Raw genomic sequence first — 18,698 nt, forward strand, 5'->3', positions numbered from 1 at the left:
AGTCCGTCAAAAGCTTGGGCTCTTGCCTCACTCACCGCCTTTTTGGTTTCATTTCTAGCTATCTTATACTTATCCCAAGTTTCAGAATTTCTACACCTAGACCACTCCTTGAAACACTCCTTTTTTACTCTAACTTTGCTCTGAACATTTTCATTCCACCACCACGATTCTTTACCCCTAGGTCCAAAACCTCTAGATTCACCCAACGTCTCTTTAGCCACTTTAATAATCTCTTGGGACATCTTGTTCCACATATCATTTGCACTTCCTTGTGATTGTCCACACCAACCCTCCCATATCTTTTGTTGGAAGATTCCTTGTTTCTCACCCTTCAAGTGCCACCATTTGATCCTTGGTGCTACCAGAGGACTTCTTCTCTTTGCCCTATCTCTAATTCTTACATCCATAACCAAAACTCTATGTTGGGTAGTCAAGCTCTCTCCCGGGATAACTTTACAGTTCAAGCAATACTTCCTATCAGACTTCTTGATAAGGAAGAAATCTATCTGAGAACATGTCCCTCCACTTTTGTAAGTGATAAGATGTTCCTCTCTTTTCTTAAACCATGTATTGGCTATAGAAAGATCCAAAGCCTCCGAAAACTCCAAGATGGATTTACCCTCCCCATTCATCTCCCCTAGGCCAAAACCCCCATGCACCCCCTCAAAACCTCTAGCCACGCTACCTACATGTCCATTGAGATCCCCTCCTAGGAAAACTTTCTCTTCTTGGGGTATATCCTGAAGTACCCCTTCTAGATCCTCCCAAAATTTTACCTTAAAGTGTTCTGCTAACCCAACCTGAGGTGCGTACCCACTAATAACATTAAAGGTGTCCTGTCCCACTACCAATTTTAAGACTATGATACGATCTCCTACTCTTCTTACATCCACGACATCCTTCTTCCACTCCTTGTCCACAATAATCCCTACCCCATTTCTTGATCTGATTTTTCCCGTATACCACAGCTTAAATCCCGAGTTGTCTAATTCTTTCGCTTTTTCACCTGTCCACTTAGTTTCTTGTAGGCACATAAAATTGATCTTCCTCCTCACCATAACATCCACTATTTCCATAGATTTTCCAGTAAGTGTGCCTATATTCCATGTACCAAAGCGAATCCTCCTGTCATGAACTAGCTTCTTTACCCACACCCGTTCACGAAAATGTGGGAACCCTTGCTTACTTTTCACTACATCCGGGCGGCGATGCAGCGGCCCTTGCTCTTTTGACACTGTACTCGAGCCATACAGCGCGTTGCTTCCGGGCAACGACCTAGCATTCGCATTATTACGTAATTGATCCATGTCATAGAGATTTGACAAAGTTTAACGTTGACTGTCGAAAGCCTAACACAACCCTCTCCTTTTATCCGGGCTTGGGACCGGCTAAGAATAGCAAAGCTACCCTAGGCAGGATTGCATGCATGGAGTGGTCAATGCAACATTTTCCTATAATATTGTTACATCTTTATCTCAAACAACCTTTGTAGCAATGTTCCTATAAATAACCCCTGTCTCTTCAACTCTCACAGTGACTTTGAATAAATTCAAAACAAAGTGTTTGATATCGAGGAGTAGTCCTGTTAACACGAGGTTAACATGATAAGTTCTGCTTAATATCTCAAAATTTTATTCTCTTACTCTTATGATCTTTCATTGAGCTTCCTTTATTTCAGGAGATTTGATTTTCTTCTCATGCTTTTGTATAACTGAAAGTTGAAATTCTGTTATTTTGTAACAGGAGCTCTTCCACTAATTTATTTTCACAGCAAAAAAATATTTGTGGATATTGCTATTGGTACCACCGTTTCTTTCTCAATTTTTCACCATTTGATTTTATTTTTTTTTGTTAGTTACTCAAGTAATTTGACTATTATTGTAACTTTTAAGCAGTCTCTTTTGCAAACAAGTTGCAATCATGCAGTTGCCCCTTTCTTGAACCGATAAAATTGTAAGAGCAACTTTATCTCCATTCCATGAACCATGGCTACACAAGCAACGGCTACAAAAATAAATAATTAATCTTTTTTGTTTTGATCCGTATGAATTGAAGACAATATAAAGGATTTATAATAATTTATGTATTTTATTCAACCAACTGAGTCATATGCCATTGTAAATAGTTAATCCAAAGACTCTTTTGATGAGAAACACAAAGTACGTCCAAGTGTGCAACTATCTTAAGATACTCAATGATGATGATGCTTATGCGCACATTTATTTATTATTGCATAAAGCCAAGCACTCGCCTATAGTCCTTGAAGCCCCGCATCATTAAATACTGTCCTCAAATATGCATAAAGATTATACACATTTTCTTATAAAACTTCAAATTCGTCCCAATTTATGTCGTAGCAACGTGGGGTAACTCACTTGAATGTGTGTTGCAAAATTGTTGCTCTCTCTTTATCTCTGGTTTATGAATTATGATTCTCATTTTGTTAATGTCCCGTGGTAACGGATATGGACGGGAACAACACCTAATAAAAATACTAATTAATTTCTTTTGTTGATCATGAAATTAAAGTGAAATATTTATCAGTTTTATTAATGACTAGTTCGTGTCGATGATTTAGTAGAATTTCTTCTTTTAATAATATTTTTTTTATCTATAAAACTCGAATCCAAGATTTTACTTAAAATTAAACGCATTATTAATGGAATCAACTTCTTGTTGGTGTGACACCAATTCACTAACAATTGAGGAACTAAATCAATTTGTTGTAATAACAATTATAGAATTAAAATTAATTGATAATTTACAATTTTAAAAACTATTTTTCCATTTCTTTTATTGTCAGAACCAATTCTACTGAACATTATAATTTCAAGATGAATTATTGATTCATTCCAGAATAATTCTTAATATTGAAGAGAGAGAAAATCTATTGCTTGGTGAATAGAATGATTCTGTTATGGAAAAAACAAATGAATAAACAGCATAGAACACTTCATCTTAACAAAAAGATCTAGAGGCTGTTCTGTATGTCACAAACTTCATAGTGTCCCCCTTTCCATTTCGTACACACATAAACAACATTTAAAAAACAAACATGAAAATATTATAGACAAAAATTTCATTATTGCTATGACATCAGGCACAAAAGCACAACAACAAAAAAAGGAATAAAAATTTAAAAGCATCCAAAGGCCTTCTTTGGAGAGGTTCCAGTTGCACGGTGTTTTGCAGCTATTTCCTCTGCCTTGAGAATTTCTTCACCACGCTTGGCTTCAACCATTGCTCTCTTCTCCTCTGCTTGCTTGTGAACTAAGGCTATTTTGTTTTTCATTTTTTCACCATATTCTGCTTTCTTTTTCTCTAGTTGTTCCTGCTTAGACTCGAGAGTATTAAAAAGATGAATGCAATACTCTTTAAGTGCTTGTATGTTTTTATGTGGTATTCAATGTTGAGTTCCATTATTTGAATATCATAAATAAATTTAATTAGAGTGCACTCTTGATTAAAAAATAAAAACAACATACACTAGCATGCAATTATCATCATAACTTTTGTAATAATAACTAGAGCAATATTTATAATAATTACTTGAGTGATATTTAGAATGGATTTTAATTGATTAATAATGTAAAAATATTTATATTGACTGTGACAAAATTAAACTAAAAAAGTTGTGTTAAAGAATTTGTTCCTTATCCTTTTGAACGGAAAGGAAGGAGAAAAGGGGGTCCCTCCGAGGAGAAGCCATGTTTAACTTCTGCTGTCAAAATTGGAGTTTTTTTATACACTATTTTGTATTCTTATGATAGAAAGAGATAGCTCACCTGTTAAATGGATATGGACAAAATCTATTTATTAAAGAAGTATCAACTTTAGTACGTTCCAGACTGTAGCTGTTCATTTCATTAATAAAAGCATAATTCTTTTAGTAAATGGACTCAATTAGGGACTCCATAGGTATTTGATACCATTTTGACAAAAGCAAGAGAGTAATTGGATAAAGGTTCCACATGTCTTGTAAGAATGTGACAAGGGTGAGGAAAAGAGAATTTATTGGATAAAAAATCTAGATATTTTTTGTGTTAACAGAATCATGTATATTATTCCATCTAACACAGGACAACATAAATTCTTACATTATTTTGTCTTTCTTATCTTGATTATAATGTTCAGAACTAGGCCAAACATGCATCATGAATAATAGAAAAAACTATGTCATTGTATCAACCAATAACTGAGCAACAAATAATACCTCAATTTTTCTCAGCTGAGCTTCAAGAGCTGCTTTCTTGCTGTTTTCCCAAGCAGCAACAGCAGAGAGCTGCTTTTGGGCTCTGTTAACAGAAAACAATAATTTCTTAACATAAAGACACACACAATAAAAAAACAAAAATAATTAAATGACGTTTTAAATTTGTGGAAATATTCCTTCCTTAACATATTGGCCTACAGATCACAAAAGTCTTAAATATTTTTTTTTTGGTAAGCCACATCTTAAATATAGGCCTCATCTGATCTTGAAGCATATGAACTTATGAAGGGTTTTGACTTGTTGGGTTATTGTGTCATGCAAACCGTATCAACATAGAACTAATTCGCTAGATTGTCTATTTTCAAGTGAGGATTCTTTTTTGGAATGTAACTTGATTTTATACCTAGAAGGACGAAGTGCAAAATGGAATTAAAATAAGGACTTACTTATTCTCTGCTTTGGATTTTTCACTTTCTTCCCAAGCCTTCACATTAGACAATCGTTTCTCTTTCTCTATTTCTGCAAGAGCAATGTCTGTACACCATAGAATTGCATCAGTCATTTGTGTTAAGGAAGATATATGCCATCCAAAAACAAATTAGTTGGAGAACCATCATCTCTAGAAAGCATATTTAGAAAGTGGTTTGTTAACATATTCATGTTACATAGCAAGATATAAAGAAGTGTCAACTAGAAATCCATCCATGTACATTTGAAAGGAGTCCATAGACTAGATAGTGCTTCTCAAATTGACAAATTGAAGTAGTTACTTATGAAACTAAAAGCTATATTAAAAGTGTAAATACTATATAATAACACCAACCTCTATCAAGGGATCCACCTGAGGCGTTCTTTTTTACAGGTTCTGGTATCTCTGTAGATCAAAAGTAAAATGGTAAAGAAAAGCAATGATCTCAAAGGTGAAATTGCATCAATGGTAAAGAATGCACGCTAGCGCTTTCATGATCAGATTCTAATTTAAAGACAGCCAGCTGGATAAGAAAAATGCTTAGCATAACTTTTTCCTATTAATCAAAGCATCATTAGCCAAAGTGGAAAAAGACCTTTCATCCCAACATGGGGGGCCAATATTTTTTGACAACTTGGAGGGCCTAATGAAAAATCACTTTATTGGGACAGGGAAAGAAATTGTGCATTGACGTATAGAACAAGAAACGATGAACATGCTTTTGTCGAAAGAAAATTGCTTTAGTACAGCCTAGTTAGACACGTATAAATGAATTTATAACTATGAAAGAGTATATACTATGAATATTGTTCAGTTAGCTTCACGAAAAAACTAGTACAGTTAACTAGATAAACATTTATGAAAGTGAGGTTACCCCATTAAGAAGACACATCAAAGAAAGAATACACAGCTAATTATTGAAAGGCAACCCAAAGAAGATCACTGATGGAGAACCATGAACAGTCAGATAAGTAAGCCAAGATGTTAAATGAATTATTAGAATTGAAACATACAAAATGAAAAAGTTTCTCTTTAAAATTTTTCTAATTCACATCTTTAAAAGGGTTTGTTTGGTATGGTAGAAGGAAAATAAAAAAGGAGAGAAAATTTTGAAATATAAATCGAAGAAAATGTGAAAAAGAAAAAAAAATCAACTTTTTTTTCTTTCTCTGACTAAATAGAAGAAAATACATTATCTTATTTTCTTTACTCCTTAATTTCTTTCCTTCCAACCAAAAATACCATAAACACTCACAGGGAAACAAGGAAAACGGAAATTCCTCAGATCCCATAAATAAATAAAAAATCATGAAACTGAAAACAGGATCACAAAATATATAACCGATGAAAAAAATAAACTAAAATCAGTTAAATTGCAACAACTTTACCAAAAAAAAAGAAAGTAAAATTGCAACTAGAAGTTCTTACAGAGCCATAGTTCTTTTTCCTTTGATTTCCCATTTCCCAACGCTTTCTAAGAAACCAGACAGAAACTAAAGAACAGAACATTCACAAACATCACACTCAACACTCTATAGTACCTAACCAAAATTAGACATATCAATCACTTAAAGCTGGATTTTTTATGACAACCCATAATTATTCTCCTGGAAACCAATCAACACCAAAAAGAAGCACAGAGCAGTACACCAAAGAAAACTTATGGATGAATAATAAACTGAACTGAGCCAAAACCAACTACACAAATCAAGCTCCAAAACATTTTCATAAAAACAAAAAAGGTTCATTAAAAAAGAAAGTCAAGTGGAACAATACAAATTAAAACCAGGTAAGAGACCTGTGAGACAATTTAGTGAATTTACAAACACTGTTCATGTTCCTTCAATTTTCCAACGTTTTCTCATCAACCAAACAGTCACAACATAGCACAATTCACGGTGAAGATTAGTCATTGACATATATAATTTTTTTTTATAATAAACGTACAAATGAGTATATTATTTTTTAGCAAGGAATTCTCATACAGGTGATTAACAAAACAATACAAAACAATTCCTACTACTGAACAAAGTTATTGAATACAATTCACATCATGATAACATGGATACTCCAAAAAAACAAAACAACACAATAGAAAAAGCATCCAAGCTACTAGCTAGCATGTAATTGTAAAATTTGAATTTTGACGGTAACCCATGATTCAATCAAAGCAAAAGTTTGGAAATTTAAACATGAAAGAACAAAAACTCACTCTCATTCTCCTTCTCCACAACAACAAGAGCTTTGGTTTCCTCTGCCGCAGCCGGAACAGGTGGTGGCACCGCCACCGCTTTCTTCTCGAGCGGCGGAGCCTCAGCTAGCGGTGGCTCGGGATCCACCGGAGCCGGAGCCGGGACCGTAACAGGTTCAACCTTGGTTTGGAGCTCTGCCATAGCTTCGGAGTTTGGTTCGGTTGAACTCGGAGATATCGATTGATAGATAGATAGTGAGTCACGTGTTTATCTGAAAACAACAACGTTTATAGCAACGTTCCGATAAACAAGTTGTGCTGTGCCTCTTCAACACAGAGTGGCTTTGAATTTAAAGTGTCGCGAAATTCAAACGGATAAATAGTGAAATTACTGCACCATCATACATGTAACATCGTCCATCGGTCATATTAGTAGTATATGATACATAATTAAATTAGTAAGTGAAACTTATATTAACATTAAATAATATATCTTTCACTATATTCTTAATTGTTAAGTTAGTTTCTTTATTTATGCATTCTAACAATATCAATAATATTTACAATAATTTATACATTCTTTTCTTGCAACTAAATTATATTTTCTTAATCATTATTAAGTTAGCATAATATTTAATACTCGAATTTAAATTTTTAATTAAATCATAATAACTCCATGTTAGTTAATTAATCAATCATGCATTTTGAGCCGTACATAGATGACAAATTCTATCTAATATGTAATATAATTACAAATGAACTCGAGATTATTGATTAAATTAAAATAATTTGTGTTAGTAAATTAAATGTGTTCTATAAGTTAAATCAATAAAAAAAATCGTGACATAAATTTAAGTATACCTTCAAAAAACTTATAAGGTATTTTTATTATTTAAATGATTAATACCACCGACTTTGGCATAATTACATGACTAATTTTGCCGTTACTTGAATGAAGACGAGAGAACTTATAGCGTGGAATCCGTGGGAGCACAATGTTTGTGGGGCATGGGAGATCTGGAGCCGTTCATTGACGATGTGGTTTGATCGTGCGGTGGATGTGAAGTGCCGACAGGTAATACAGGTAAATGGTGGCCACGTATGCATGTAAAAAAATGAATGAAGTTTATCTGTTTATACATTGAATGATGAAAATGGTGGTGGAGGAAGTCTTATTCTTCTTCGGTTGGTGGGTCCCACTTAGATTTTGGTTGAGGTGGCACCATCTTTGAAAAGAGATTTCGGAAGATAGCTAGAATAAGTGAATAGTGATATCACATTTTGTTTATATAAAATAAATGAATCAATAAATATCTCTCCAAAAGTCCATATCCAAGTGCCAATAATTAATGAGGGTATCCAAGAAAGAAGGGTTCACCATAGACACTAAAATGTATCTCCAATATATATGTTTCTTGGATTTCATTAGGTTAACCATCCAATTAAGTGTATGAAATCACAAGGCCTTCCACTAGCTAGCATGCTGGAGATAGGTCTATTAAAAAAAAATCACTGTTTTTACTTATAGCAACACAAGGAGATTAACTGTTTAATTTCAAGAATGATTTATTTATTTATTTTACATTATTGATGATTATAAAAAAATCACAATTTTCATTTTAAATATTTAAATAATTATATTCAGAGGATGTTTTATAATTATTAATAAAAACACAAATTATTTCCTTCAAATAAAAAAATGCAAAGGATGTAATTACTTTAATTAATAACATTTTAATTATAATAATATTTCATTGATGACGATTTACAGCCATTTTAAGAGTGTGGGTGTAAATTTTCATTTATTATCATAAAAATAAAAAAAATTGGTTATTATATACACAAAAGACTGAAATTAAAATTGAATAGTATTACTAATTTTTTTTATATTTAAGTATTTTTTTTCCTTTTCTATTTTTTTTTTAAAATTAGGTGGATCAATTCATAGTTTGTCAATGTGCATAGTGAAGTTGAGTTAACTCCTCCTTGTGTTTCAAAATAGCTGATATTTAAACCTTTGAAAAAAAAGTTCAAATTGATTGATGTTTTCACTTTTTAATTAGATATTCAAACATTAATTTATTTTAATTTTATCCTATTATAAATAATATCTTAAAAGTATAATAATATATGTATTGAAATTAAGAGAGAAAAAATGATATTTTAATAAAATTATCATCTAATAAATATTAGTTCTCTTGAAATACTTACTTTATTAGTTTGTGCAAAGAAATCTTAAACATTAGTCATTTTATGATGAAGAGAATATTTTTAGTAAATTCAAAGTATCCTTTAATCAAGAGTCAAAAGATTAATCTGATAAAATATTAAGATTTGTTCTTCTATGTACATAAACTTAAATCTATCGATCAAACTCTTAATTTAATTATTTTTTAAATTACCAACAAATATAAGTAAGTTGAATGGATTCATTTTCGAACCAACTCACAAGTAGACTAACTCAAATGAGTCAACTTGACTCACTTTGACTACTCCAACTATCATTATATTTTTTTTTCTTTCAAAAAATAGGTTTTAGAACGATTTACAAAACATTTTTTAAAAACAAAAAATTCAAAATAGTTTCAAACATACGCCAAACATGCCTGTGCTACTTGACAAGTACACTAATTATGTAGGCAATGATTATGTGTTTTAGATATATACCTATACCATCCAACTCATTATATTTTTCATATTTTTTTTCTTTTTTTATTACATTACCTATCTTATACTTGTATTTCTTTTCTATTTATAGTATAAAAGGTATATTTCACACACATAAAAAAAAGGTATTGTAATAAGACGTTGTAAGAATAATATTACACGTGTTTTTAAGTTTGACGTGAGTGAAAAAATAATTATAATACTGTATTAATTAAATATTATATAGAAATTTAATATTGAACACAGAAATTGTGAGGGTTGGTTAAATTAACCAAATATAATTAATGAATAGTTTTTATTAACTGAAAATGCAAAATAGTAGATTATAAAAGAGAGACGCGTGATTTTTTTTAAGGATAGGGACCTTCAATTTACTCGGTGTATACACGGGAAAAAAGAAGCAATCATATCATGCACCCTAAAGATAAAGACGTAAAGAGGATTATTCTTGACAACTTTTCTTTCATTATTAATAATCACTATTCTTCGCACTTGATAATTATAATTATCATGATTCATCTCATCTTTTCACAAATTTAACGTTGCGAACGGCTTTCAATTAATTCAAAAGAATCAAAACCAGAGAGGGGAAAAACAAAAGAAAGAAATAAAGATGTTGCCAGCGATATACTCCTTTAGGTACAATGCCAACCATATATGTTGGACTTTTTTTGTGATTTTTTTTTAGTGATTTTCTTTTGTTTGGTGAAAACCTTATATATTGGATTTAATGATGAATTGTTTTAAGGTGAGCGAGAAATTTACTTTAAGGAGTAAAATAAAGAATTATAATTAAAAAATAAATAGTTAAAATTTGAACAAATTAAGAATGTTTGAATTATTGTAATTTCTCTCAAGTTCATATTTTTTTTATGATTAGGCTGATTAGCCAATAGTTTTTCCTTTAAATAAAGATAGCCAACTGTTTTATGCCTTTCTTCGTACTCTAATCTTCATTTGAATTAATGGGGAGATTTTCCTTCCAGCTGTTTGTTTTCTCAAAGACATTAATTATTGATAATTTACTAAAACCCTAATAAAAAATTCGAAAGAAAGAGAAGAAATTAAAGTAGAAAGGGTGTAAAAGTGGGAAAATGAGTAACTATAACACGTACGGTGGGTTTGCGTGGCTGCTCCGTATAAAGTGTTTTACCATTCTTGTGTCGGTAATTACACAACTGATAGATAGTGATGGGTTTGGTGGTAAGTTTGTTTTTCTCGGCATGCATATAAGGGATGTTGTTTTTCCTCACGTCAAATTCGATTAATTCTAGGTTCAAACAGTGTTGTTTGCCGTTTAAATGGCAACAAAATCATTACTCATTCACTCTAATTGCAAAACACAAACAACACCTTAGCTAATTTGTCTTGCCTTTTTATCTAAGTTGATCTTGTTTTTTTTTTTATTATTATTAATAGTGTTATCCGTCGAATCAGATAATTAATCTCCTACGAGGTATAAAAGTTATGAAAAAGGTTTTAGTTCAATTAACATATAAAATCTTTTTTTATGGACAAAATCTTGAATTAATTAACTTGTTTAATGAAATTCATTATCTATCTATTATTATTTGAAATGTGATTTGTTGCTTTGTTTATACAAAATCTAACCGTGTATTTTATTATTACCTTATCTAGCCAAACAATTCATATTGTTTTAAGTAATCTTGAAAGACATGAATATTTTATGGTGGACTATTCAAGTTGAATGATCTACATCTCTTTAAGTCCTAAGCTTAAAAATACATAGACATTTTATTGTTGACTTACTTTATTATAAAATTTATAATTCCTTAAGAATGTATTTGGATAGAGAATTTTAATTGAGGAAAGTAATTTATCAGAGAATTTAAATTTTTTTAATCTAAAATTCATTGTCTGGATATTATTTTATGAAGAATTTAAATTTTTGAAATTTTAAAATAGAATTTTAAACAACTAAAAATATGAGATTTTAATTTCCTTCTAAAATGTGAGAAATTAAAATTCTCTTTTTTGATAGAAGAATCTTCTAAAAATGTTTCCGTATTTCCTTTATAATTTTCATCCTCTCTTCCCCTGAAAGTTTTCGAAATCTCGTTCTCAAACTCATTACTCATTTTTTTACTCTCATAATTTTAATTTTTTTATTCAAATACAAAATTTTAAAAATAAAAAAATTTCAATTGAAGTATTCAAAATTTTTAGAATTTAAAATTTTTCAAAATTTTAAATTCTTTTTCGTGCAAACACGCTCTATCATCAACTTATTTGATCGCATAATTCACAATTTGTTAAGCGTAAATCATATGAGACATTAACTTTTTTATAGTGGGCTTACTTGACCAAACAATCCATGATCGGGTCCAACAATCCACTGTCTCACAAATATTGAGTTTGAAAAGCTTTGAGCACTTTCTGGTGCACCTACCTAACTAAATTGTCCATCTATTTTTTTTTTATATTTTAAACAAGCTTTTATTTTATTAATTTTAGAACATATAACACTACATGCATTGTCTCATTAGTTATAATAGTTTCAAGCTACGGGGCATGTATCTACATTCTATGTAAAAAAAAAAAAAACACGACTTTCCTTCCTTCTCTCAATCTCCACCCTTAATCCTTTGAAAATTTGAAAACAAAATACATTGATCTTTCAATGTCATTAGTTTCATATTTCAATAATTAATGTGGTGTCATTGTATCAAAGGATTTGCTAGAAAGTACTCCCTAGTTTCGTAATAAGTGCTGTTCTAATATTTTTTACACCGAAAAAATAAACTAATAAATAAATATAAAAAAATAGTAGTTATACGAAACAAATCTTATTAGTAATATTATATTAAAAAAATAAAATCAAGGGATCTAATTTAGTTGATTGAGTAGTGTGTAAGTTCAATTTTTAGGTATGAAAAATAGATTAAAAAACTAAAATGACACTTTTTAAGAGTATTAGTGGAATAATTATTGATATTACATTAAAAACTAAAATAATACTTATTTGAAGACTTATTTTTTCAACACTTGTTATAGGAAAGGGAGTATTTGGTATCAAATATGTCACCACAAAAGTAGATATTTATATATAAAAAAAAGGTGTCTGCATGTAAAAAAAAAAGATATTTATTCTTTATTTTGTGTTTCATTAAAAATATGAGAATCATATATTATAAGAGTAAATAATAATGATACATAATTTAAGAATTTTACTTTTACAAACTTTTGATAAACTCTCAGGGCACGTAGACCTCAAATATTAAAACATTCAAAAAAAAGTTTAATGTATAAAATTAATTTCTATGTAACTAAGGAATATTTAATTTAACATCGTAGAGTACTTTTGAATTTAAGCAAAAGCAATATAACATAAAAGATGGAAGTATTCTAGGGAGAAAAAATTAAATTATTAAAGACTTGCTTTTATTACAAAATTTTAACGTTAAGAGGCCAAATGAAAAAAAAAAGGTATTGGTCGTTGCCAACTAGTTTTGTGAAGATAGCCAGCTATGATTCTTAACCATACTGTTAACTTGTAGTATCATTTTCTTTTTCTTTTTTGTGGCATTCCTGGCATTGTTCCCTTGCCAGGTACAGTGCTCTCTTTCTCATAAGTTACGTGCAAGTATTACTTATTAATAATTGATGTTGACCATCCAAAAAAGAAAAAAAAATTAATGTGGTTAAAAGACAGGAAAATTGCGTTGGAAAAATGTGCATTAACATATGTTTCCCTACGTGGCCTGCATGACAGCTCTTTGTTTTCATTTCTACTTTTAAAAAAAGGGTTATGCATTATAAAAGAATTTACACAATTATTTCATCACAATTTATTATATATAATAAAATTATTAATTTTCAAATAATTATCTTAAGATAATTTAAATAATAATTTATAATTAAATGATAATATAAAATTATTTTATATTATGAATACATACATATTAATCTCATTTCTCCCTTCCTTTCTGTTCTACTCTACTTAGGTATGTTAGTTTATTTTTTTTCCATTTAAGTATGTCAGTTTTGTAGTTACAATCATGCATAGACATAGTACCACCCAACCACTCCAATCCAAGACTTCAATCTCTAACTCCCTTTTTTTATTTATGACAACCTTGCATGTATTTTTGTATTATTCTCCAACACAATATTTTAGTCATTTTGCAAATGAGTTTTCATTCTCTAAAGAAAGCTTTCTTCTCTCTCTCTCTCTCTCTTTTTTGGCATGAATAGTCTTCAAGGGAGAAGATAAAGGCACAAACGCTAAGGAGGGAACTGTTTCAAATGATGTTTATTTAGCTAGCTACTGTTCAAATTCAAACCAAAGCCATTAAAAAAGGTAACATAGAAAAGAATGCCGAGACCGTTGCTTTTTCGTTTATTTTTATTTCTTTTTTCATAACCGTTTGTCTTTGGAGTTTGAAAACTTCAGTTGTTTTTCCCCCTCTGGATAAAGAATGCTTTGTAAGCAACCCTCTTCAGTGGATTATTTCGGGGTCTCAATAGCAGCAACATTCTTTGAAAGATTTTGCTTTTTTGTTAAGGCAGGACAAGAACATCCAAGTTTTCAGCCTTTTTCTTTTGATATGTCTTTTTTGTTTTTCTTTATTTTTTCCCGTTTCCATAGTTCAATTTCAATAAAGTAACTGTTCATTTTAAGCTGAGTAGTGGATCCTACTTTGATATCATAGTATGTGACTATGTTCATAGGTGATCATGGAGTACTAGTGTGATAACTACTAAGTACTATTGGAGTCCACAAACCCAATTTTTGTGACTCAACTTCCATGATTATACGTGTAGGTGTTGAGGAAATTTAACATAGGTCGTTGAGTTTAGATGGACAATTCATCCAACTTTGATGACAATTCTGATGTGGGGTACCAACCTTCACCTTCTTCTGTGGATCAAAATGATCATTCAATCACTGAAAACGTTGGATACTCCCCTTTATTCAGTGGGGAATCCTTCGCGTATTGTCGGTCTAATTCGGAGGTCTCAAACTTCTCTGAGCCTATTGATGACAATAGCTTTGCAAGTGAACCTTCACCTTCTCTATGGACACCAATGAAACATGGAGCTAGTCAAGCTGCTCTTTCAAGGTTAGGAGTGAAGCAGCACAGACACTCAGTGGATGAGAAATCTGATGACCTTGACCTCTTAGAGACAGGTTGGTTTGCACTCAGCTTGTGAATTTTTCCTATGTGAAAAAATGCAGTTATATAGAAATTAACTCAGTTTTGTGGGTATTTATAGAGCTTGATATGATGAGGGAAAGATTTTCAAAGCTTCTATTGGGGGAAGACATGTCTGGTGGTGGGAAAGGTGTCTGCACTGCAGTTACAATATCAAATTCAATTACCAATCTCTGCGGTAATTTTTTTAATAGTAGCAATAGCATAGTCCAATAGTATGGCTATGGTTTAACTTATTTGAATTGGGAATTTGCAGCAACTGCTTTTGGACAAAATTTAAAGTTGGAGCCTCTGAAGCCTGAGAAGAAGGGTATGTGGAGAAGAGAAATGAATTGTCTTCTATCTGTGTGTGATTACATAGTAGAATTTTCCCCAACTGCACAATATTTAGAAGATGGCACAATTGTGGAGGTGAATTATTTCTAAACCCTTTAATTATAAGGATAATGAAGATTTTTGTGCATCTCATAATGTGTCTAATATGTTATCTAGTGGTGTCTCTTAGATGATGACAAGCAAACCAAGATCAGATATTTACATCAACCTCCCAGCTTTGCAGAAGCTTGACACAATGCTCATAGTAAGACAAATTTCAAATGCTTCTTGTTTTCATCCAAATATTTTGTGCCTCACAATTTTATTTTTTTTACAGGAAATATTGGATAGTTTCCAGGATACTGAATTTTGGTATGCGGAGCAAGGGAGCATATCAGGGAATTCAACTCGGTCACGGGGAGGCTCATTTCGAAGGATTGTTCAGAGGAAAGATGAGAAGTGGTGGCTGCCGGTTCCTTGTGTTCACACTGGGGGCCTCTCTGATAAGTCAAGGAAGCACTTGAATGAGAAAAGAGATTGTGCTAATCAAATTCATAAAGCTGCAATGGCTATAAATAGCAGTGCTCTTGCAGAGATGGATATCCCAGAAACATATATGTCTAATCTTCCCAAGGTTAGTCCTTATATCCAATTGTTATTAAAGACTATTTTGTTTCTCCAAGTTTCAGTCTACATAAAATCCAAGGAATGAGTCTGCACAGCTGAAATATTTTTTACATGTGATTCAGGATTCCACTAAGTTGCTATAGGGCAAGATAGTTGTAGATGAGTCTTGCACAGAAAAGGATTATATAATTTCATTGAATCATATATGATGCTAAAAATGTAAATTCAATGAAATCCTCTATTAGTCTTATGCTTATCTCCTTGAAATTAATCACAAAAGGAACTAAGAATGAAGTTTGTGCAGGAGAATAACTGTCATACATGAAAGTGAAACCAAGAGTGGTCATCACTCATCACTACAAATAATTTGGTTGCATAGAACGCATTGAGTAGTATGTTTTCATGTTTTCACTTATTTTTCTCTTCTCTAACATTAGAGTGGAAGGACAAGTCTGGGGGACACAATTTACCGCTGTATGTATTCTGCAGACAAGTTCTCACCTGATCACCTTCTTGACTGTCTCAAAATAAGTTCTGAACATGAAGCACTTGAGCTGGCAGATAAGGTTGAGTCTTCAATGTTCACTTGGAGGCGAAAAGCTTGTCTGAGCCACTCAAAAACATCTTGGAACAAAGTTAAGGATCTCATGGCTGACACTGACCGAAGTGACAAAAACTACATCTTAGCTGAGAGAGCTGAGACTTTGTTGTTTTGCTTGAAGCAAAGATATCCTGAACTTTCACAAACATCATTGGACACATGCAAAATTCAATACAACCAGGTAAGTTCAGCCACTTACAACATATCAAGTTGAAAAATAACAAAAAAGACATTACGAGGTCATTTTTTTACAAATGATGAACATTTTAGGACACCATGATATGGATATCTATTGTAGAAACTAGCAGATATCTAGATTATGAACTCATGGACTAAGAATGAGTATTATCTTCTGCAGGATGTAGGAAAAGCGATATTAGAAAGCTACTCAAGAGTATTAGAAGGCTTAGCATTCAACATTGTAGCTTGGATTGAAGATGTTCTTCTTGCTGATAAATCAATGAGGAACCAAAATGTATAGAAATCGCAACTGGGTTGTACATTACCACCCTAACACTGGTGCTCTTCCATTCAGCATTTTTTTAAGCTGTTTGTACTTTGTATTGAAAGCCGTTCACTTGCATCTGTATGACAAGTAGTTGTTGTTAGCTAGCTGTATTATATAAATAGTTTTCACATTCGTTGAAGGATTAAGCATAATATATATAATCTTCTGTTCAGAAAAACTGAAAAACTAAGAATTCTTATTAGTGTAATTGCCTGATTTTGAATCTAGCTGATTATCTATCAGAAGTGGGAGGAATTGATGTTATACACAATAGTATTAAATAAGTGTACATCGTTCACTGACCATTGTGCTATAAGCTTGACAACTAAGCAACACAACTAAGTGTACATAGTTCTACGTTCTATGATTAATTCATCCAAAGCCTAAGGTAGTGTTTGATTTAATTATACTCGAGTGCATTTAAGATGAAAATTTCAAAAATTAGTGTTGATTCCACACTTCTATACTCTACTTTAAGTCAAACATTTTGTCTTTTTTTATCTCAATTCATTTTCACACATCATTCATTCCTTAAATCATCCATAACCCTCCAAACGATGGGCATGAACAACATGAGTGCTTTATTGTTAGCCTATTTGACCCAACAATCCACAAAGAAGTCAAATGATCCACATTCCTTCAAGTGTTAAACCTAAAAGGCATAAACACTTTATGATGGACTTACTTTGGTGAAATGATTTATAACCCCTCAAGCCTTGAGTCTAAAGGCATTAGCGCTTTATTGTCAACCTTCTTGGGCTCACAACCAACATGAACAATCCATCCCTTTAAGCATTGAGCTTGAAAGGTGTGAGCGCTTTATGGTAGGTTTAACTGGTCGAACACAACTCCTAATGTCCTTAGCCCAAAAGGTGTGGGTGCTTTATGGTTAACTTATCTGACACCAAATAGTCCACTACAAGTGTTGAGTCCTGAGGACTTTATATCAACTTGGTTAAATTGTCTTATAATCCATTATGCTTGGAAATAGGGACAGTCGCCCCCCTACCTAGTCCATAAAATGGCTTAATATATACAATAATATCTTGATTATTATATTTGCCTCCCTCTAGATTTCCATTTTAGCCCCCTTTACTACTGCTCTTATAGATTATTATAAAATGCTCCAATGCTTTTCGGTTGTATGTTTACAAAATGTTAGTATTAGTACACTTTTGTTTATCTATTTTATGTCTATTTAAAAATAAAAATATATTAAGAGAACAAAAATATAAAATCTTGTTTTCTTTTTTCTAACTGGTGTTTGTAGTGCTTATAAAAAAAACTGGTGTTTGTAGTGAGATTTCCTTATTTTATTATATAAATTTTGTTTATAACAATAGTTATTAATAAAAAAGAATTAAAATATATGTTAGGCTATATTTTATGCTAAATTTATTTTTCTTTTAATTGCTTTTATAGATAATTTTATTGATAGAGAAAACGTGTTTTGCTTTGAATTTGGAATGTTTTTAATTGGTTTTATAGTAATTTTTATTTCTTTTTCTTATGATTCTTTTTATTTCTTTTAAGATATAAATTATAGATTTTTTTTATTTTCTATTGTCACACATGCGTCACAACGAGACGGCGAAATAAAATTATCATAAATAAATAAATAATTTTCCAAAAAATGAAAAAATTACTTGAAGAGTCGTTACCAACATTTATTTAAGGGAAACGTCAGAAAACTAAAAAGATAAGGAATAATATATGATTGAAGAAAAATGATTCGGGAATCATTTACGCGTGGGGACCACATACGTTTGTCATGAAAACGACAACCTTTAATCGAGTATGTTAACAAATAAAGTGACTTTTAATTATTTATCTTCCATTGAAAACATAAATTATATTTTGTTATACTATTTTTTTATTTAGAAAAGGAAATCAAATTTTAATTTTATTTTTTATTTTTTAAAAAAGATTT

At 31.2% G+C, this 18,698-nt stretch overlaps 2 protein-coding genes across 5 annotated transcripts; one reads left to right on the forward strand and one right to left on the reverse strand.

Moving 5' to 3' along the window:
• Nucleotides 1-2,890: 2,890 nt before the first annotated feature.
• Nucleotides 2,891-7,232, reverse strand: LOC114418460 (remorin-like). 2 transcript variants are annotated; one of them, XM_028383805.1, is made up of 6 exons: nt 6,891-7,232; nt 5,893-5,894; nt 5,037-5,087; nt 4,660-4,747; nt 4,214-4,295; nt 2,891-3,331 (listed from the first exon to the last, which is right to left on the reverse strand). In XM_028383805.1, exons 1-6 carry the CDS (start codon nt 7,073-7,075, stop codon nt 3,137-3,139), a joined length of 603 nt encoding a protein of 200 aa, XP_028239606.1. In that variant the 5' UTR covers nt 7,076-7,232; the 3' UTR covers nt 2,891-3,136. The 2 variants fall into 2 exon arrangements, with proteins under 2 accessions (XP_028239606.1, XP_028239607.1); XM_028383806.1 differs by lacking the exon at nt 5,893-5,894 and having other exon boundaries at nt 6,895-7,225.
• A 6,426-nt stretch (nt 7,233-13,658) lies between these two features.
• On the forward strand, nt 13,659-16,995 carry LOC114418461 (rop guanine nucleotide exchange factor 3-like). Of its 3 annotated transcripts, XM_028383808.1 has the most exons (8): nt 13,662-13,861; nt 14,326-14,692; nt 14,779-14,895; nt 14,974-15,128; nt 15,223-15,297; nt 15,370-15,666; nt 16,097-16,441; nt 16,619-16,995. In XM_028383808.1, the coding sequence occupies exons 2-8, from the start codon at nt 14,362-14,364 to the stop codon at nt 16,739-16,741; spliced, it is 1,443 nt and encodes a 480-aa protein (XP_028239609.1). In that variant the 5' UTR covers nt 13,662-13,861; nt 14,326-14,361; the 3' UTR covers nt 16,742-16,995. The 3 variants fall into 3 exon arrangements, with proteins under 3 accessions (XP_028239610.1, XP_028239609.1, XP_028239608.1); XM_028383809.1 differs by lacking the exons at nt 16,097-16,441; nt 16,619-16,995 and adding an exon at nt 15,782-16,062 and having other exon boundaries at nt 13,659-13,861; XM_028383807.1 differs by having other exon boundaries at nt 15,223-15,666.
• Nucleotides 16,996-18,698: the final 1,703 nt, after the last annotated feature.

The sequence above is a fragment of the Glycine soja genome, chromosome 7 (assembly GCF_004193775.1).
Source record: "Glycine soja cultivar W05 chromosome 7, ASM419377v2, whole genome shotgun sequence".
In the NCBI taxonomy this organism is placed as follows: domain Eukaryota; kingdom Viridiplantae; phylum Streptophyta; class Magnoliopsida; order Fabales; family Fabaceae; genus Glycine; species Glycine soja.

Excerpts from the sequence above, each read along its gene's own strand:
- LOC114418460 (XM_028383805.1), bottom strand. The coding sequence starts at position 7,075 with ATGGCAGAGCTCCAAACCAAGGTTGAACCTGTTACGGTCCCGGCTCCG. Across the intron at positions 4,748-5,036 it reads AGGTGGATCCCTTGATAGAG|ACATTGCTCTTGCAGAAATA; the intron begins GTTGGTGTTATT and ends TATGGTGTACAG. Across the intron at positions 3,332-4,213 it reads CTCAGCTGAGAAAAATTGAG|GAACAACTAGAGAAAAAGAA; the intron begins GTATTATTTGTT and ends GAGTCTAAGCAG.
- LOC114418461 (XM_028383807.1), top strand. The coding sequence starts at position 14,362 with ATGGACAATTCATCCAACTTTGATGACAATTCTGATGTGGGGTACCAA. Across the intron at positions 14,693-14,778 it reads CCTTGACCTCTTAGAGACAG|AGCTTGATATGATGAGGGAA; the intron begins GTTGGTTTGCAC and ends GGGTATTTATAG. Across the intron at positions 14,896-14,973 it reads TTCAATTACCAATCTCTGCG|CAACTGCTTTTGGACAAAAT; the intron begins GTAATTTTTTTA and ends GGGAATTTGCAG.